The sequence below is a fragment of the Rhipicephalus microplus genome, chromosome X, assembly GCF_043290135.1.
Source record: "Rhipicephalus microplus isolate Deutch F79 chromosome X, USDA_Rmic, whole genome shotgun sequence".
Taxonomy (NCBI): Eukaryota; Metazoa; Arthropoda; class Arachnida; order Ixodida; family Ixodidae; genus Rhipicephalus; species Rhipicephalus microplus.
Window position 1 is genome coordinate 498838767 of NC_134710.1, and position 22265 is coordinate 498861031.

Genomic DNA, 22265 nt, shown 5'->3' on the forward strand with positions numbered 1-22265 from the left:
ACGAAAAACGCCAAGCTCCGCCGCCTTAGGATATAATCGCAATCAGCAGGAAAAACTACGAGCCCAGTGAGATTACAAGTAAGTACACTTATTGGTTCATTCAAGCGCGACTCCAGCTGTTTTACTTTACGTCAGCAGTTTGCCGGCAGTATACCTGTAGTATGCCTGTAGGCACAAGACATTTGTCATACTCTTTCGCAGGCCGCGTGTCAGTAATAGGATATACGTATTACGACTCAGGCGCTTATGCACGCGCCGTGCATGTTTAGTAAGACTATAATGGCCTACTATCGCGATGAAAAGATATGTGAACGGCGCGGGAAGCATGGCTTTCGACTTCGTTCAACTGTCAACTGTCACGTTGACTGTCACGAGGTGAATCTATATGTGCTTTCGGTGGGCGTCACCGTAGCATTTCAAAATCTTGTTCTGGCTGGCACTTTTGCACCGCGTGTGTGTTCCGATTGCCCAACAGGACTGGCAATTGGTACACATGCGGTGCATGAGCGTAAATTGGAGCCACATTCTAGCACTACGTTGACGCTGCATTACAGCACAAATTCTGCCTTGTCACAGCCAAGGCACGCCACAGTTATGCTGTTCGCGTTTCTTCCAGTCGGATAATACGTACCTGATGAATTTGCTTCCGCAGTCTGCAATGCACGTGCTGCAGGCATTCCGGACTGTCGAGAAAGGTCTCCTCGAAGTTTCACACAAAATCAGCATCGAATTCCAGCACAGGAACAACGCGAAACATGATTACAGCCACATTCGGGTTGTGAAGTTTCGCGTTTGATTTGCAGAGCGTCTGCTCACGTGGCAGTTGAGGGTGTTCCTTCGCCAGGCTTACAACAGATGGCGCCACGTGCTTTTCAATATGGCAGCAAGCACTGAGTTCGGTGTGTTGTGGTGTATACACCTACGCCTGTGTTAGACGCGCTAACGGTGGGTCTCGATCGGGAGAATAAGCATTTAGGTACACTTTTCGAAAAATTAAGACTGTGTCCCTGCCTTCGTATGGAGTGTCTCTGCGTGTACAGAGAGAAAACCTACAACAGGCTTGCTAGACTCGAAATTTGACGGCACTACCCTAAAGAGAAAGGGATTCTGTCTTACACTACGTGTTGCTAGTGGTCTGCATTTTTTCTTTTGTTTTTTTCGTTATCATTTTGCTGCGTGGATGTGCGCGCATGTAAATCTATCATTATTTAGCACTGGGATAATTTTAAATAAAAGCTGTTTCAGTGTGCTCTGCTGATACGTACAGTGGGGCTCATTTGAGTCGCAATACGCTGTCTTGGCTCAAAATTGTGCCAACAGTGCAAATAAGGACCTATCTTAAGAAACTTTGTTAATCAAGGTTTTAGAGTTAGCGGTACTTTATGAACCAACTCGTCCTTTTTAGGTGTCATTGTTCAGGATTGTAGTTATTTTAACAACCGTCAGCGTGTTGCTACTCGTATTGAGTGAGGTGCAGATTTCCCTCGCGTTACTACAGCTCTTGTGCGACGTCTCGTATAAATTTGTGGCACTCTACACTGAGCCCAATGTATCGTCACAATGCTAAATATTTTAGGCATAATGTTGATGAAATGTTCACGCAAGCCGAGATAGCTCCTCCCGCAAAATATTTGAAACATTCGCCACCCAAGTTGCAAGTCACATATGTATTAGCTCCCGATCTGTTACAATAACAAACAAAGAGATTCACTATCTCCACAGTTAAGCGTTACTTGCCAATATGACAATTCAAGGGAAGTGCGCATGCGCTCCTTCTCCCCCTCTTTAGCATCTTTCCAGAATGCGTATATATTTGTGCTGCAAAAATAAATGCAGTTATTGACAGTCAGCGCTAGCCATATTTGGTCTTTTTCGTCCTTGTTGTTTTGCGCTGTTTAGTTACACTACGTGTGTAGAGCCTTTGAACTGCGGTGGTTGCTAGCTGTCTACACTTTTCTACCCTTGCCAAGCACAGGGTAGCAAACCAGAGTCTCCTTCTGGGTAACCTCCCCGTCTTTCCTTTATCTTTCTACCTAAGTGTGTCTAACCGGCAGATGCCTGAATCCTCACCTACAAAAGCATTGACTCAATTACATGTGGAGTTTAGCATGCCAAAACTACCATATAATTATAAGAGACGCCGTAGTGGAGGGTTCAGCAAATTTCGACCATCCCGGGTTCTTTAACGTGCACCCAAATCTGAGCACATGGGCCTACAGCATTTTCACCTCCACCGAGAATGCAGCCGGGATTTGAACCCGCAACCTGCGGGCCAGCAGTCGAGTACCTTATCCACTATAGACCACCACAGTCGGGCCACCTTGAAAATCATGCCAAATCTTGGAAAGTAAAAGGATAGTTCTAGCCATGCACTGACACATTTCTGAACCTCCATGATCCACTAACCTAAGGCAGTTTTTCTCGCACACTGATAACAGACAAGGCGCCCTCATAATGTGAAAGCACCTTTAATGGCACGTGACGACGCCGGTGTGATGGAGGGTATTTTTTTCTATTTAGCATTTAGCAATTACCTGTTCAGTTCTTTTTTCTTTTCATCTTGCAGTATGTCTGCCGCAAACAATAAATAACAAATTCTCATAAGCGCTCGTTTTTGTCGTCTCTATGCCTCTCGTACCGCTAGTTCACCTAGTCCCAACACCTCAAACCACTACTTGTCATGGGAAAAGCTCGACTTGTCTTACGCTTCAACTTCCGTATTGCGTCGACCAACATGGGTTAAAACAGCTTATTGCTTCGCCGCGAGATGGCAGAAAGAAAGGCTCAAAGCTGTAGTTACTGTATATTGTATATGCTACCTTTGTGTAGCAGAGCAGAGTTGCGCATATATTTTCCGAACGCCGCTAGCAACCATGCACTGGGGACAAGCTGATGCACAGGCGGTACCCGGATATCATGGCCACACCATCGACAATGGTTGCCGTCTACCTGTAATCTGCCAAGTTATTGTCGTTTGCGCTGTAGGTTGTAATCGACCAACTGGTGCTTTTATTTCCAATAGGTTCATGTCCTCAAGCTTCGACAGCGAATTATGTGCGTTGTTTCGGCACTCTTTTCAAAAAACATGATATAGTAGATGCACGTCAACTGATCAGCGGTGACAGGCTTCGTCATTCGGTGACCGCCTTAAGCACGTAGCCTGCCAAAACAGAGTGCGGCTTCACCGCGTAACTATAGTTACTAGGGAGGCAAGATGGCGGACCTATGTGCAACTCTGCTCCTGTAAAAAGCACAATACAGGAACTCTACTCAAAGGCAAGCTTGTTAAAGTTCAGGACTCGTTTCGTATTTTGCGCTCGGCGAACTAATTCTTTCAGAGGCAGCATGAGGTGTGGCGTACGCAGCGTGCAGCATATTGCGGACTTACAGTCTTGCGTACACCAAACTAAAATTGTCTACTGACAAAGACTTCTGAAGACAGATCGAAAAGCTGAAAAAAGAAGCTGTCTTTTATTTTCCCGTTTAGAGCCATCACACGTTGCTCATGCAGTATCCTAGGACGTTGCATGTTCCCGGTCTTCCACTGGTCTGCGGAAGAGCAAAGTGCATAAGCGTTACACATGCATTTGCACGGATTGGACAATGTTAGAGCAAGGAGCGCTGGATTAAGTGGCGAGCAAGCTGCAGACACCATTAAAGGCCAACTCCGGCGATTTTTCGAGATCGATAGATCTGAAGAAAATTCGCTGGGTACGTTCTTTCTTTTGCGCATTTCCGGAGCCCTTCAATACGGCGTCTCTCATAATCATATCGTAGTTTTAGGACCTTAAACGTCACATATCAATCAATCAATCATTCAATCAATCAATAACTATTTAAATAATTATTTAAATTATTATCATTTAGTTATTCATTGAATTATTGCTTAATTATATTATATTATTAATCGATATTTTGCACATTTCCGTCATTTATGCCAAATTACAGGTTTGAGAGATGCGCTGATTGTTTGCATTTATGCCAAATTACAGGCTTGAGAGATGCGCTGATTGTTTGCAAAAGAATTTTAAAGATTGCCTTGAAAAGCTGACCATGCTTGACAGAATTAATGGCAACTCTGTCAGTCTGAAGTCATGTTTGGCATGTCAATGGAAGTGACGCAGCCGATGGAATCACTACTTCGGCCGCTACAGCTTTTATTGTGCTGGCCACAAGGCAACTGCGGCGTTGATTGGCACGGGTATAGTACGGGAAAACTTTCTTCCTTCTTCTGTAGTGTTTGGCCGGCGCTTCGCTGGTCTGGCTTTCACAGTTTTCCTACTACGCACCAGCGGGACCAGTATACGGCCTCCAGTTCTTACCAAATAGTATGTCATATGCAGACAGGGCACTCGCTTGGGTTTCGGTTTTGTAATTTTTTTTGCTTTTTAAAAATTATTTTCAAATTTCCTGAGCACTTCAGTTATTGGAATCATGACAAGAGTGCTTCACAAACATGAAAACACCATTACCTTGATATGGTCGAAGAATCACAGGAGCTGGCCTCTGACTCCCGAATGGGCTCCAGAGAATACCGTCATAAATATACCACTCTACGCAAGAACTCGCAGAGCGCCTCCTTGAAAGCGTTTTTCCATACACTTTAAAAAGTTTTCTTTGACCTAAAGTGCCAACCACTGGCACGCGTATGCACGCGCCTACGCGTCAAAAGCGTCTAGTCGCGCCTGTGGAGGAAAAGGGCGCGCAACTACTGGCACGCGTCGACCGCGTTGACGCCCACGCGTCCAAGGCCGATGCACAATGTTGCTTGATCTTTTGGCTTAGAACTGTCCAAGTTCAGCACAGAACGGCACGTTCTCAACTGGAGCGGGAATGTATGTTTTAGAGGATATGAGAACGCGTTAACAAGTTGATAGTGCTTCAACCACCACACTTTAGACTATTTTAGAAGTAATTGACGTTTCAGTGCCCAAAGTAACTACAGCGGTATGCACCAGAAATCAACATCGCTGCGTGCGCCGCTCCCGCGAATGAACATTCGCGTCTAGCATACTGTACGTCTATCATAGGCGTGTGCAGGGTTCTCCTTAAGGATGGGGGGGGGGGGGCAAAAGTTTGTCCTAGTGCCCCTCCCCAGGGCTGACTTAGCACCCCCTCCCTATAGTGTTAATATATGGAGTTGACATTGAGCTCTCTCCCCACCTCCTCTCTGCGGTGAATAAGGCGTGGCTGCCCTCCTGATCAGGTTTACAAACCATCGGGTTTCTATACCTGCACTACCAAAGTTACTGACAATATCTTGCATATGCTGGTACCTTCAGTATATTTACACAATATATTTTATATCAGTCAACTTAATAATGACGCCTGCAACTTCATGATCTGACAGATTTAAGTCAGTCATAAGACTACAATTGAGGCCAGAGTAGCAGGCTTTCGGCTGATGTGTGTGTTCGAAATATCCTCTAATGCAACAAAGCACACCTGGTTCTTATTGATACAACTGATATTGGCCATAAGATAGGAACCAGATACTGCATAGAATGCCTTCGGGCATTTTCCATAGCCGAAATGTGCTCTAATGCAACTAACTGTGCCTGACACTTCATGATGTGACAGATATCGGTCGTAATATTGGAACTGAACCCTGTATGGAAGACTTCTGGACGTTGTCTTTAGTCAAAGTATTTTCTAAAACGACAAACAACACTCAACTGTTTATGAAGTCACAGATATCGGCCATAATATCAGAACTGAACCCTGTATGGAAGACTTCTGGACGTTTTCTTTATTCAAAGTATTCTCTAAAACGACAAACGACACCCAACTGTTCATGGAGTCACAGATATCGGTCATAATATTGCAACTGAACCCTGTATGGAAGACTTCTGGACGTTGTATGTAGTTAAAGTATTCTCTAAAACGACAAACCGCGCCTAACTCTTCATGAAGTCACAGATATCGGTCATAATACTGGAAATGAACCCTTCATGGAAGTCAGCCAAAGTGTTCTCCCATGCAATAAAACACACCCGACACATCGTGATGCAACAGATACTAGTGACCAGATTGGAACCGAGCACAGCGTGGAACAATTTCGGATGGTATATTTATTTATTTTCAAATACGGCTGCTCAGTGTGAGACTACTGCAAAAGTGGCGTACATATATACAAAATGAAAGGATTTAAACAGTAATATCAAATTAAGTGTGCCAAGTAAACAAATATCACTACCCTTGAGTGGACCCCTGTAATAAATGAGAGAAATAGTACATTATTATAATACAAGTGCCTCCAAAAAGTCAGACACACTGGTATTGGGAATCAAACCAAGTAGATAAGTCCAGTGTTTGATAACTTTATTTGAACGTCTTAGAGAGCTCTACAAATGACTTCTAAGCTGGGTGGTGATTGCGGATGAGAGCTGTGTTGAAGACTTCAGCACTTTACTGGTAGTTTATATATCCTTTAACATCTACAAAATGCATCTGACACTTCTTGATGAGACAGACATTGGTTTTGAGATTACAGCCAAGCACTGTGGCTTTCACATGTCATCAATTGTCAAAATACCCTATAATGCAATAAAGCATGCCAAAAATTTTTGATAGGACAGATACCGATCAAACATTCTGTTTCATCGGTATCTTGCACCGTACTTCTGTACGGTGCACTAGAGCACCGTACAGAAGTTTTGGCATGTTTTCCAACAGAACTAAACTGAATATGCTTAAGAGCATGCGTATATATAATCCAAGTTAATGCATATACTAAAAAACTGAACAGAAATGAAGGACTCCTTGGAAACACATACAAATATTCAATGTTCGAAACCATCGAATATCTTCAGCTCATTACAGTCTGGAGGAACACATAAATACATGCACAGCTCTGAAAGGTCTCATAGGTCACATGAGTTACTTTTTGCATTTCTCCTATACAAAGTGCAGTACCATACTAGTGCACCTTCATTCATTCTGTGCATACATGTGGTGATCTTCTCTTCCAACAGTCGTGTCATCGTGCAGCTGATTTCAAATCAGGTGCTTCTCACAAGATTTTCAGTTATCTGACCTGCTGTAAACAGAACGCGCGTTATGTTATAGTAAACTGTAAAACGACGGAGAAGCGTCATTGTATGCCTATAGCTATGAGTATCAGAATGAACTATAAATTAAGAATGTGTGTGTTAGAATACCTCCAAACAACGTATGTGCTACTGAGCGTGGCAGGGAAGCAGAAGAAGCGAGAAGTGAAATAGCAGGCAATACCAGCAGCACTTAATCATACAACGTTCTTTTTCGATCACCACAGCAACGCACGCTCGAGTTTATGTCTTGTACGTGAATGTAAATGAGACCGCTGACAGCTCAATGTGTCAGCGTCGCTGGTACCCGACACGAAGTCACATCTCACTGCTACCAACCAGCGCAAGCTTGTTATTAGCTTGGCAACACACGAAAACGATTCGCACCGAAGCCAACGAATCTTTCCGCGTCATACAATTCGCGAATACACTTATATAAGTACGTACGTTTTCACATCACGGAAATGTGTTGGCTAGTGCGAGGTTCGCTTTCAGCGATGATGAATACCGATGTTGAAAACAAACACAGTGCAGGTAAAAACTCCTCCGTATGAACTACGCGATATTTCGGGCGTCGTATATGGCGTCTATGTTGTGACGGAAACTACCGTGGAGTTTTTTCAGCCGATGTGCCTCGCATGTGCTGGTTCATACGAACTAGATGGTAGAGGCCTGCGCTGGATGCAGTTGACACCGATCTGAATTGCCTCCGCGGTAAGCGAGGGCTCACGCTCAAACCTTCGAACCTCCGAAGTCTGTTTACACTCGTTTTTAGCACAGAAAGTCACAGATCAAAGCACAAGAACACCGACATGCTCCTTTCGTTCGGCCGACGATCGCACACGGGACCGGCGCTAGCATAGCCGGCCGGCATTCGCTGGATTTGTCGGCGTCGCTCGAACTCGGCACGAAACCACGTCACGCTGGTAGCACTCGCAGTCGTTCGTCGTTTCGTTGTCGTTCTAGATTACGAAGCGGTCATTCAGGAACGTTTGGAGTAGTTTTCATGGTTGCTTTCAGCACTCGGCTGTGCCTTCGAAGCGGCGGCCATTAGGCACAGCATTCGGAGTCATCGCGGCCTCTGGTTGGTTGGCGCCGCTGTACGCGTGGTGACATAGCGTACGCGAGGCGAAATATCAAGCCCGGCTTGATCCCTCGCGCCTGCTCGCGTATGCCTCTCCAAAGTCGACGCCGAGAGGCGCATTTGACGCTTTTGACGCGTAGACGCGAGCGTACGCGTGCCAGTGGTTGACACTTAATAAAAGACATAGAAGACGCCACTATCCCATGCTCCAATTCTACCCCTACGAAAAAATATACTACACAATATTTCTCTTTACCTCCACTAGCAAATGTTATGTCTTGTTTTTTTATAGGTGTCCACCTTATTTGCACGTCACTTACATATATGCAGCACCAATTAGGTCATCGCCTTCCATAGTAGATGTTCAGCCGACCTCTTTAGGGCTGAGTGAGCAGCCGTGTTCGTAAACCATTTACTACTTCTACAAGTTGCTGTAGAAATTTTTCACTGCTCAGAGAAGGTGGTTGGGGGAGCTCTAGGTGACAGTATGCCCCCTCCCCACGTAACCACTGTTCTTACGCCCTAAACACCGAATATTCGAACAGTTGCGAACAAGCGGAGCCGAAACATCTCTTTCTCGTTGCTTTGCGGTTGGTGTTCCTGTTTTACTTTTGATTATTTTTATCACCTATGCAATTGGTGCCCTCTGAAGGTATACCTTCTGACTAAGACATCAATGAGCTGGGTAGAAAACCACCGCACTGCTCACTTACATAGACGCGTCACCTTGATACACGTATTGATTGAAATATACATTTCAAAGGGTAGCTCCTAAATGCTACGAGTGCACGCCAGCAAGATTTACACTGTCAGCAAAAGCTATCCAATATTGGGAGTTTCGTGACTTCTGAAAGCTCCCTAGATTCCATAGTTACTAGCTCACGTATCAGGGAAAAGTGGTACATGAAATAGTTTTACCACGACCTCTGAAAACTTAGTAAGAGAAATCAAAATGCAATTTTACTACTAGTGAAGTTTTCTGTCACATAATTTTTCTCGCTAATTGCTACTTCACATAGAGCTCCCTCCTTCGATGTTTTTTTTTTACCAACGAGTTCCCCCCAGTTCCAGATAAGGTACGAAAAACCGTTTTTTATGCATTGGGTGGCATTGTCACGCCTCATCGTTCACCGCCAGTGTTGCCGCTGTCACTTGAACTCGTAGGGGCACAAGCCCAACGAGAGTAAAAAGCCTTCTCTGTGAACTAATGGGCTTCCGCATATATATATATATATATATATATATTGTAATGACGAAAACCGAAACTGGAACTCTCTCTGGCACAGACTCGCATGCTAGGAAGGAGAAGGAGGAAGACGAAGCAGAATAAGAACAGCCGGCCTGCAGCAAAGGCGTTGTGTCTTATTTCTCGTCCTTACAATGGCGCAGTCGACGAAGAAAACGGCTTACGTCTCGGTTTCGTCATCCAGAACGCCCGCCGACGTGCAGCCGCGGTAAGCGTCGCTTGAGGACGGCGTCAAGCCCTCCTCGGCAGCTGTTTACTGACACCACCGTTCGGGGACGGCGTCAAGGCCTCCTCGCCGTCACGCTTCTTCGCTGATGGGACCCGCAAGGCGTCCGTCGCGGCCAGCATCGATCCCAGCACCGACGGATGGCGTCCAGGCCTCCGTTGTGGTTCCGGGAAACTTGTCCTGGGACGCGACACGTCGCGGCAACCATGCGCACGGGCCTCTCTCACCTAGGGATGGCGTACATGCCTCCTCCATACCTGGCAACCTGTCGGCGCTTCAAGCACCCACCGTGTACGGCGTCGAGGCCTACCCGGCGGCGCAAGACCGCTTCATCTACGCCACAGTACCAGGTCACAACTCATCACACGGGTTCCGCTTGCCTGGGAACGTCGTTGACGCTTCCAGCGCCCTGGAACCCATGTCCACGAATCCGACCACAGCTGGATTTCCAAGGGACGCCGTCCACGCGTCCTTGGTCAAGAATTGTACCACCTCGAATACCGCAGTCACTGTATCCTCCGCAGAGGCGGGCCTTGGCTCTTCGTGCGGATCACACGACAGCGCAGCGGAGCTGCAGCATACCATCGCGCAACTCCGTGTCACGACCAACGCCCTCATAGCGTCGAGTTCCAAGCTATGTCCTGCCATCTTGCCAACATTGTGCGCACTCAATGCCATGTTGGCTGCGGCCGCCGCACAAAACTTCGAGGTAAGCTCGCCCGAGAACCGTCGCAATCTCCGGCGTTCTCTCGCGGAGGTATCGGAGCAAGTGAACTGCTTGGCGGGGGCACATTTCGGAGTTCTGCCCGCCGTCCCGCCATCGCCGATTTCCTTCGCGCTACCGGAATTTCGCGGCTTCCAGGACGACGCCGAGGAATGGGTGGCAACCGTCAACGCTCTCGGAACGACTGAAGAGCAGAAGTGGGACATGGCCATAGATCGCCTGCGGGATGCTGCCGCAGCATGGCACAGGTACGAAGGCGTCAGGCAGCAGTCCTGGGCAGAATGGAGTGCAGCCCTGATTGCCGCTTTCGGACGGATTTCCTGTGACTCCAGCAAGTCCAGCTCGATCTTCCCCGAGGCCGAGGATGGAGCCCAGGCAGCGCCCCGCCTCGAGGCTGCAATCGTTCGTTGCAGCTCGTCAACGGAATGCTGCCAGGAGTTCCCTGCTGCTGACCCTGACCGAAGTGGCTGGAATCCTACACTACAGGTCCCGGACTCTGCATCGGTATTCGACCTGAAAATACCGCCACCAGACCTTCGTCCGGAGATACGGCCCTCGCGCTCGTCGTCTGAGGACATCGAGGCACTCAATCCTATTGTATTAGACACAACTGAACCCTACCAGACCACGATCATGCTCAGCCACGCAGACACTCGGCTACCAAGGAACGTTTCCTTCGAGAAAGCCCAGATACCTAGCTACGCTGAGGCCACTGCCATCGAGAACTTGCCGAGGACCAGCCCTCCTGCTGTTTCCTCCCAGCATACGATGTTTGCACATGACAGTTCGCCAGAAGCCACCGGCTCGACTACGTCTGGGAGTTCTGCTGTGGTATTTATGCCCAACCATGAGCTGCGTCCCATCTCATTTCAAGAAATGGCCCAAACGTCATCATGGCTGCCTCGCAGGGCATCCCGCTGCAGTTCAGTCCACCAGCGACGGTGGGACAAACACCAGCGTTTCCAGGTTACTCTGCGACCTTGCCGGAACAGTCAGGGCCGTCCACCTGAACTGCATTCTACGAGTTGTCAGGAAACGTTGCATCATGGACGAGTTCGACCACGGCGACAAAGTCAAGCCCACCCACCAAAAACTTTACCGCCAGCTCCGCGCGCGCACAGGACCCAGTCTCCATCACGACACGGTGAACGACCCAGACGACATAGCCAGTGTCGGCCGCCGGAGCCAATTTCGACAAACTTCCAGCGTGGTCGAGACCGACCACGACGATGTAGCCAACCTCGCCCACCTGAAGCACTGTCAACTGCTGCAGCTAGCCTTACCTACCAGAACATTGTCGTTTGGCCCAACGACAATGCTAGCAGTCATGGCCGAGTGTAATGACGAAAACCGAAACTGGAACTCTCTCTGGCACAGACTCGCATGCTAGGAAGGAGAAGGAGGAAGACGAAGCAGAATAAGAACAGCCGGCCTGCAGCAAAGGCGTTGTGTCTTATTTCTCGTCCTTACAATATATATATATATATATATATATATATATATATATATATATATATATATATATATATATATATATATATATATATATATATATATATATATATATATATATATATATATATAGGAAAGAAACGCATACTTAAGGGCTCGTTATGCCAATATTCATGAGATGTAACAGACAATAATGCCAAGGAATGTATAGAAACACTTATTAAACCCAATTGTAATGTAAATGTGAAGAAAAAAATGGGGTGAAAAGATGACTTGCCGTGAACAGGAACCAAGCCTGCGATATTCGAATAACACGTTCCATGCTCTAAAACTGAGCTACCACGGCGGTCATTCCCTCAGCCACTTTATTGGGTTTATCGCAGAATTTAAGCGTGGGAGTGTCAGTCAGGGCCACCTGTAGCAATGGCGGCGAGTGTGGCACATCGTTTATGTGCCTGTTTTGGCGGCACGTAGCACGTGAACTTATTAAGAGTTGGATCCTGACCAATAGCCCAACAACCTAACGGCGCGAAGTTTGCCAGTAGGAGACCCTGATTAATGATTAAGGGAAAGAAGTGTATACTTAAGGGCACGTTTTTTCGTGTTTTCACACAATAATTAATATATCTAACAGACAATAATGCCAAGGACTGTATAGGTGAAGTTATAAGACACAATTGTAATGTGTATGTAACGACAAAAAAAGTGGGTGAAAAGATAACTTGCCGTGAGCAGGAACCAAACCTGCGACCTTCGAATAATGTGTTCAATGCCCTACCAATGAGCTCACATGGAGGCCATCCCCCAGCTACATTATTGGGTTTATGTGTGAATTTAGACGTAAGAGTGTCAGTCAGCGCCACTTATAGCCATGGCGGTGAGTGTGGCACACTCTTTATGAGCCTGCTTTGGAGTCACGTAGCACGTGAACTGAGCAGGTGAACGTGAGCATCAAATGTAATATTCGAAGGTCGCAGGTTCGGTTCCTTTGTCGCAGGTTCGGGTCAGGTAGCACGTGAACGTGAGCATCGCACGCGTTATTCGAAGGTCGCAGGTTCGGTTTCTGTTCACGGCAACCTATTTTTTACATCCACTATTCTTTCTTCACATTTACAATACGATTGGGTTTAATAACTTCCTGTATACATTCCTTGGCAATATTGTCTGTTAGATCTGATTATTATTGTGTCAAAAGAACAGAAAACGAGCCCTTAAGTATACACTACTTTTATTATTCATTAATGAGGGTCTTGTACTGCAGACTTGGTGCCGTTAGGTTCTATACGAGGGACCATTGGTTAGCTTCCAGCTTGTAATAAGTTAACGCGCAACGTGACGCCAAAACAGGCTCATAAATTGTGTGCCACACTCGCCACAATGGCTACAGCTTGCGCTGACTGACACCCCCACGTTTTATTTCACATATAAACCCAATAAAGTGGCTGGGGGATGGCCGCCGTGGTAGCTCAATTGTGAGCATCGAACGCGTTATTCTGTGGTCGCAGGTTTGGTTCCTGCTCACGGCAGGTTATGTTTTTCACTCACCTTTCTTTCTTCACATTTACATTACAATTGGGTCTAATAACATCCCTTAAACATTTCTTGGCATTAATGTCAGTTAGATGTGTTTAATAATTTGTCAAAAGACGGAAAAATGAGCCCTTATGTGTACACTTCTTTTCCTTATACAATAACGAGGGTCTCCTACTGGCTAACCTGGTGCCATTAGGTTGTACACGATGGACTATCGGTCAGCTGCGGGGTCGTAATAAGATCACGTCCTACGTGACGGCAAAACAGGCTCACAAAGTATATGCCAAACTCACCGCCATGGCTACAGGTGGCGCTCACTGACACTCCCACGTTTAAATTCCCTTATAAACCCAATAAAGTGGCTGAGGGGGATGGCAGCCATGGTAGCGCAGTGGCAGAGCATTGAACGCGCTATTCGGAGGTCACACATTCGGTTCCTTCTAACGGCGGTTTGGTTTTCACTCACTTTTCTTTCTTCACATTTACATTACAATTGGGTGTAATTACTGCCCCTATACATTCCATTGTATTATTGTCTGTTTTATCTCGTTATTATTATTATGTAAAAACACGGAAAAACGAGCCCTTTGGTATCGACTTCTTTCCCTCATTCATTAACGAGGGTCTTGTACTGGTAGACTTGGTGTCGTTATGTTGTATACGAGGGACTATTGGTCAGCTGCCAGCTCGTAATATGTTCACGTGCTACGTGACGCCAAAACAAGCTCATAAAGAGTGTGCCACACCCAACAATATGGTTACAGGTGGGGCTGACTAACACTATCACGATTAAAATCGCATATAATCCCAAAAAAGTGGCTGGGGGGATGGCCGCCGTGGTAGCTTAGAGGTAGAGCATCGAACGCGTTATTCGACGGTCTCAGCTTCAATTCCTTTTCACGGCAAGTTCCCTTTTCACCCACAATTCTTTCGTCACATTTACATTACAATTGAGTCTAATAATTTCTGCTTTACATTCCTTGGCATTATTGTCTGTTTTGTATCATAATTATTCTGTTAAAACACGGAAAAACGAGCCTTCATGTATTCGCTTCATTCCCTTATTCATCAACGAGGGTCTCGTACTGGCAGGTTTGGTGTCGTTAGGTTGTGTACAAGCGACGATTGGTCACCTGCCAGCTTGTAATAATTTCAGGTGCTACGTGACGCCAAAACAGGTCCATGAAGAGTGTGCCACACTCGCCGCTATGGCTACACGTGGCGCTGACCGACACTTGCACGTTGAAATTCACATATAAACACAATAAAACGGTTAGGGGGATGGTCGCCCTGGTACCTCAGTGGTAGAGCATCGAACGCGTTATTCGAAGGTCGAAGGTTCATTTCCTGCCCACGGCAAGTTAGCTTTTAACCCACTTTTCTTTCTTCGCATTTACATTTTAATTCTGTATAATAACTTTCCCTGTAAATTCCTTGGCATTTATCTGTGTTAACACTCAATAATATTGTGTCAAAACACGGATAATAGAGTCCATAAACTTACACGTTTTTCCTATATTAATTAACGAGGGTGTCGAACTGGCACACTTGGTGCCATTAGATTGTATACGAGGGACTATGGGTCAGCTCCGGGGCATAATAAGATCACGTTTTACGTGACGGCAAAACAGGCTCACAAAGAGTCTGCCACATTCGTCGCCATGGCTATAGGTGGCGCTGAGTGACAATCAAACGTTTAAACTCACGTAAAAACCCAATAAAGTTGCTGGGGGGGATTGCCGGCATGGTAGCTCAGTGGTAGAGCATCGAATCCGTTATTCAAAGGTCTCAGGTTCGGTTCCTGCTCACGGCAAGTTATCTTTTCATTCACTTTTGTTTCTTCACATTTACATTAATTTGGGTCTAACTATTTCCGCTATACATTCCTTGCCATTATTGTCTGTTAGATCTTTTTAATAATGTGTCAAAACAAGAAAAACGAGCCCTTAATTATACCCTTCTTTCCCTTATTCATTAATGAGGGTCTCGTAATGGCAGACTTGGTTCCATTGGGTTATATACGAGGGACAATTGACCAGCTTCCAGCTCGTAATAAGTTCACGCGCTTAGTGACACCAAAATAGGCTCGTAAAGAGTCTGCCACACTCGCCGCCATTGCTACAGGTGGCACTGACTGACACTCCCTTGTTAAAATTCGCATATAAACCCAATAAAATGGCTGGGGGAATGGCCGCCGTGGTGGCGCAGTGGTAAAGCATCAAACGCATTATTCGGAAGTCCCAAGATTGGTTCCCGCTCAAGGCAGGTTATGTTTCCACTCACTTTTCTTTCTTCACGTTTACATTAAAATTGGGTCTAAGAACTTCCCCTACACCTGTCTTGGCATTATTGACTATTTGATCTCAATAATATTGTTACCAAACACAGAAAAACGGGCCCTTAAGTATACAATTTTGTCCCTTATTCATTAACAAGGGTCTCGTATTAGCAGATGTGGTGCCATTACGTTACATACGAGAGACTATTGGTCAGGTGCCAGCTCGTACTATATTCACGTGCTATAGGACGTCAAAACAAGAAGTGTGGCAGCTTGGGCTAGTTGGTATGGCATGATTATAGATATCGTGTGTCCTTCTTGTGTCTGCGTCGTCGTTTCGTTCTCGCACTATATCTATCGTCAAAACAAGCTCATTAAGAGTGTGCCACACCCACTGCCATAGCTTCAGAGGGCGCTGACTGATACTACCACGTTTCACAAACATATAAACCCAAAAAGTGGCTGGGAGGATGGCCGCCGTGTAGCTCAGAAGTAGAGAATCGAAAGCGTCATTCGAAGATCGCAGGTTCAGTTCCTGCTCTGGCAAATTATCTTTTCACGCCCTTTTCTTTCTTCACAATTACATTACAATTGAGTCTAATAACTTCCCCTATACATTACTTGACATTATTGTCTGTTCAATATCATTATTACCGTGTCTAAAACCAGAAAAAAGAGCCCTTAAGCGTCGGCTTCTTGCCCCTATTCATTAACGAGATTCTCGTGCTGGCAGATTTGGTGCCGCTAGGTCGTATACGAGGAACTATTTGTCAGCTGAAAGCTCGTAAAAAGTTGAGTAGCTACGTGACTCCTGAACAGGCTCATAAAGAGCGTGCCAAACTCGCCGCCTTGGCTACAGGTGGAGCTGACTGACACTCCCACGTTTAAATTAACATATAAATCCAATAATGTGGCTGGAAGGATGGCCGCCGTTTTAACTCAGTGATAGAACTTCGAACACGTTATTCGAAGGTCGAAGGTTCACTTCCTGCCTTGGAATGTTATCTTTTCGCCCAGTTTTCTTTCTCCACATTTCCATTTTATTTGTGTTTAATAAATTCCCCTATACATTGCTTGACATATCTGAAATTTAAATATTTTTGTGTCAAAACACGGAAAAACAGGCCCTTAAGCATACACTTCTTTCTTTTATTCATTAACGAGGGTGCTGTACTGGCAGCCTTGGTTCCGTAAGGTTGTATACGGGGAATTCTTGCTCAGCTGAAAGCTCGTAATAGGTCCACGTGTTAAGTGACGCCAAAACAGGCTCATCAAAAATGTGCCACCCTCGCTGCTATAGCTACAGGTGGCGCTGACTGATACTCCCAAATTTAAATTCACATATAAACCCAATACGTTGGCTGGGGATATCAACACCATGGTAGCTCAGCGGTAGAGCGTTGAGCGCGTTATTCGAAGGTTGCAAGTTCGGTTCCTGTTCACGGCAAGTTGTCTATTCACGCACTGTTCTTTCTTAATGCTTACATTACCATTCGGTCTAATTAGTTCCCCTATACAATTCTTGGCATTATTGTCTGTTATATCTCATAATTATTGTGTAAAATCACAGAAAAACGAGCACTTAAGTGCACTCTTCTTTCTTTTATTCATCAGCGAGGGTCTTGTACTGGCAGACTTGGTGTCCTTAGGTTTATACGAGGGATGATCGGTCAGCTGCCAGCTCGTAAAAAGTTCAGGAGCTACGTGACACCAAAACATGCTCATGAAAAATATGCCAAGCTCGCCGCCGTGGCTACAGGTAGCGCTGACTGGCACTGCCACGTTTACATTCACATATAAACCCAATAATGTGGCGGCGGCGTGGCCGCTGTAGCCGCTCAGTGGTAGAGCATCGACCGCGTTATTCGAAGGTGGCAGGTTCGGTTGCTGCTGACGGCAAGTTATCTTTTCACCCACTTTTCTTTCCTTACATTTACATTACAATTTGGTCTAATAACTTTCCCTATACATTCATTAGCATTATTGTCTGTTAGATCTCATTATTATTGCGTCAAAACAAGGAAAAACGAGCCCTTAAGTATGCACTTCTCTTTCCTTATTCATTAACGAGGATCTCGTACTGGCTGAGATGGAACCATTGCGTTCTATACGACAGACTATCGGCCAGCTGCCAACTCGTAATACGTTCACGTGCTACGTGACGCCGAAACAGGCTCATAAAGAATGGGCCATACTCGCCGCCATGGCAACAGGTGGCGCTGACTGACCCTCCCACATTTAAATTCACATATATACCTAATAAAGTTGCGAAGGGGTGCCGCCATCGTAGTTCAGTTGCAAAGCATTGAACGCATTATTCGAAGGTGGCAGGTTCGTATCCTGCTTGCGGCAAGTTATATTTTCACCCACTTTTCTTTCCTTACACTTACATTACAATGGGGTCTGATATTTTCCCTTATACATTCCTTGGCATAATTGTCTGTTACATCCTGATAATATTGGGTGAAAACACGAGAAAACGAGCGCTTCAGTATACACTTCTTTCCCTTATTCTATAACGAGGGCCTTGTACTGGCAGACTTGGTGCCGAAAGGTTGTCTACGAGGGACGATCGGTCAGCTGCCAGATCGTAAGAAGTTCACGTGCTACGTGACGCCAAAACAGGCTCATTAAGATTGTGCCACGCTCCCCGCCATGGCTACAGGTGGCGCTGACTGACACTCTCACGCTTAAAATCACATATAAACCCAATAAAGTGGCTGAAGGGATGGCCAACATGGTAGCTCAGTGGCAGAGCATTCATCGCTTTATTCGAAGGGCGCAGGTTTGGTTCCTGCTCATGACAAGTTATCTTTTACCCCACTTTTCTTTCTTCATATTTACATTAAACGTTGGTTTGTTAACTTCCCCCATACTATCCTTGGCATTATTGTCTTTTACATCTCATTATTATTGTGTCAAAACAGGCAAAAAAGAGTGCTTCAGTATACACTTCTTTCCCTTATTCATTAACGATTGTCTCTTACTGGCCGACTTGTTGCCATTGGGTTGTATACGAAAGACAATTGACCAGCTTCCAGCTCGTAATAAGTTAACGTGCTACGTCACGCGAAAAGAGGCTCATAAAGATTGTGCCACACTCGCCACCTTGGCTACAAGTGGCGCTGACTGACACTCCCACGTTTAATTTCAAATATAAACTCAATAAAGGGGCTGGGGGGATGGCCGCCATGGTAGCTCAGTCGTAGAGCATCGATCACGTTAATCGAAGGTCGCAAGTTGAGTTCGTGCTCACGGCAAGTTATCTCTTCACCCACTTTTCTTTCTTCAGATTTATATTACAAATGGGTCTAATACCTTCCCCTATACATTCCTTGGCAATATTGTCTGTTGAATTTCCTAATTTTTGTGTCAAAACACGGAATAGCGAGCTCTTAGGCATACCTTTCTTTATCCTATGCATTAACGAGGGTCCAGTACCGGCAGACTTGGTGCTGTTAGTTTGAAAACGAGGAAGAATCGCTAAGCTGAAAGCTCGTAATAAATTCATGTGCTAGGTGACACCAATACAGGCTAATAAATAGTGCGCCAAACTCGCCGCCATAGCTAGAGATGGTGCTTTCTGACACGCCCACGTTCAATTCACATATAAACACAAAAATGTGGCTGGAGGGCTGGCTCCATGGAAGCGCAGAATTAGAACATCGATCGCGTTGTTCGAAGGTCGCAGGTTCAGTTCGTGCTCACGGCAAGTTATCTCTTGACCCCATTTTCATTCTTCACAAATACATTACAATGTGGTCTAATATTTTTCGCTTTACAATCCTTGGCATTACTGTCTTTTATATCTCACATATTGTGTAAAACACGAAAAAACGAGTTTTAAGTACTTTTTCTTCCCTTATTCATAATGAGGGCCTTGTACTGGCAGACTTGGTGCCGAAAGGTTGTCAACGAGGGACGATCGGTCAGCTGCCAGATCGTAAAAAGTTCACGTGCTACGTGACGCAAAACAGGCTCATAAAGAGTGTGCCACGCTCGCCGCCATGGCTACAGGTGGCGCTCACTGACACTCCAACGCTTAAATTCACATATAAACCCAATAAAGTGGCTGAAGGAATGGCCGACATGGTAGCTCAGTGGCAGAGCATTCATCGCTTTATTCGAAGGTCGCAGGTTTAGTTCCCGCTCATGGCAATTTATCTTTTCACCCACTTTTCTTTCTCACATTTACAATTTACTTTTGTCTGTTAACTTCCCGCAAACCATCCTTGGCAATATTGTCTTTTAGATCTCATTATTTTGCGTCAAAACAGGTAGAAACGAGTGCTTCAGTATACACTTCTTTCCCTTATTCATTAACGATTGTCTTTTACTGGCCGATTTGGTGCCATTGGGTTGTATACGAGGGACTATTGACCAACTTCCAGCTCCTTATATGTTAACGTGCTACGTCACGCCAAAAGAGGCTCATAAATATTGTGTCACACTCGCCACCTTGGCTACAAGTGGTGCTGACTGACACTCCCACGTTTAAATTTACATATAAAATAAATAAAGCAGCTGGGGACATGGCCGCCATGGTAGCTAAGTGGTAGATCATTGAACACGTTATTCGAAGGTCGATAGTTTGGTTCCTGTTCACGGCAAGTTATCTTTTCACGCACTTTTTTTCCTTTAACATTTACATTACTATTCGGTGTAATAACTTCCCCCATACATTGCTTGAGAATATTTTATGTTATGTCTCATTATTATTGTGTAAAAACACGGAAAAACGAGCACCTAAGTACACACTTCTGTCCCTTATTCATAAACAAAGGTCTGGTACTGGCATATTTGGTGCCGTTAGGTTGCATACGAGCGAAGACCGGTCAGCTGCCAGCTCGTAAAAAGTTCACGTGCTACGTTACGCCAAACTAGGCTCATAAAGAGTGTGCCACACTCGCCGCCATGGCTAGAGATGGCGCGGTCTGACACTCCCACGCTTAAATTTACATATAAATTCAAAAAAGTGGCTAGAGGGATCACCGCCATGAAAGCTCAGTGTTAGAGCAATCGATGCGTTATTCGAAGGTCGCAGCTTCAGTTCCTGCTCACAGCAAGGCATCTCTTCACCCACTTTTCTTTGTTCACATTTACATTACAATTAGGTCTAATAACTTCTCCTATATAATCCTTGGCATCATTGTCTGTTAAATCTCATAATTATTGTGTCAAACACGGAAAAACGACCCTTAGACATACACTTCTTTCTCTTATTCAATAAAGAGGGTCTCGTAAAGGCAGACTTGGTGCCGTTAGGTTGTATACGAGGAACTATTAGTGAAATGAAAGCTTGTAATCCACGTGCTACATGACACCAAAAGAGGTTCATAAATAGTATGCCACACTCGTCGCCATCGCTACGTTTAAGTTCACATATACACCTCATAAATTGTTTAGGGGTCTGGACACCATAGTAGCTCAGTGGTAGAGCATTGAACGCGTTATTCGTAAGTCGCAGGTTCGATTCCTGTTCACGGAAAGCTATCTCTTGACCCACTTTTCTTTCTTCACATTTACATTACACTTGGGTTTAATAACTCCCCTTATACATTCCTTGGTATTATTATCTTTTATATCTCATTAATACGGTTACGGAACAGAAGATACGCCGTAAAGACGAGGCTGGGGATCAGATATATTCAAAACCAGCGGTAATGGCGTGACCGGTTTACCAGCGATCGAGCGGAGACAACCCTTCGTCTTCCTCGTCAGACACACGCGCCCGTCGCCCCCTAGAATATCAAGAGACATGCATGTAGCCTAACCACCGGCGGCACAAGTGCCGCCTCGGCACATCTAAATGTCAACTTCTCTAGGAGAGTAGGGCTTCAAGCGCGCAACATGTACAATATTGGTAGCCTGTTAGGCCCATGAAGGCTACGGGGTGGCAGGACCAATTTCATATGTTACAGGAGTAACCACACGAAGGACTCGTAAGGGCCTGTGTAGCGAGTAAGCAGTTTTTCTGACAAGCCAAATTGATGGGTTGGAGACCATAGCAAGACCAAAGAACCGGGCGGAAAGTGTACGTCGTGGTGTCGTTGGTCATGCAAGCGCCGTTGCTTCTTTTGAGAGGTCAGAAGGTGAGTACGGGTGATTTCGCAAGCGTGAGCGGCCCGAGTGATAGCGTCCATGGCATATTCACTGGTCAGTACTCCTGGAGACGGTATGACGGTGTTTAGAGGCAATTCGGTTCTCGGCCAAACAGCAGAAAAAATGGAGAGTAACCGTCAATGTCATGGCGCGAAGAATTGTAGGCAAATGTGACGCACAGCAACGCGAGATCCCAGTCGGTGTGGTTGGTAGGAACATACTTCGGGAGAATGTCTGTAAGAGTTTGATTTAGACGCTCTGTGAGTCCATTGGTTTGCGGGTGGTATGACGTACTCATCTTGTGTCTCGTTTTACAAAATTGTAAGATGGCAGCTATGATATTCGACAAAAAGGTGCGGCCACGGTCTGCAAGTAGCTGCCGTGGGGCTCCGTGTTGCAAAATCACGTCTTTGAGGAGGAAGTCGGCGACATCTGTGGCGCAGCTTGTTAGAAGAGCTCGTGTGATGGCATAACGCGTGGCGTAGTTGGTGGCCACGGCTATCCACTTGTTCCCGAGGAAGACAATGGGAAAGGGCCAAGTAGGTCCAAGCCAACGCGGAAGAATGGTTTT

At 45.7% G+C, this 22265-nt stretch overlaps 1 protein-coding gene across 1 annotated transcript in view; it reads right to left on the bottom strand.

Moving 5' to 3' along the window:
• Positions 1–3452: 3452 nt before the first annotated feature.
• LOC119160763 (uncharacterized) overlaps positions 3453–22265 on the bottom strand; it is a 107429-nt gene continuing 88616 nt past the window's right edge. Inside the window, exon 4 of the mRNA XM_037412991.2 lies at positions 3453–3549. Within this exon, the coding sequence (XP_037268888.1) occupies positions 3493–3549 (57 nt within the window). The 3' untranslated portion in view covers positions 3453–3492. The remainder of the gene's footprint in view (positions 3550–22265) is intronic.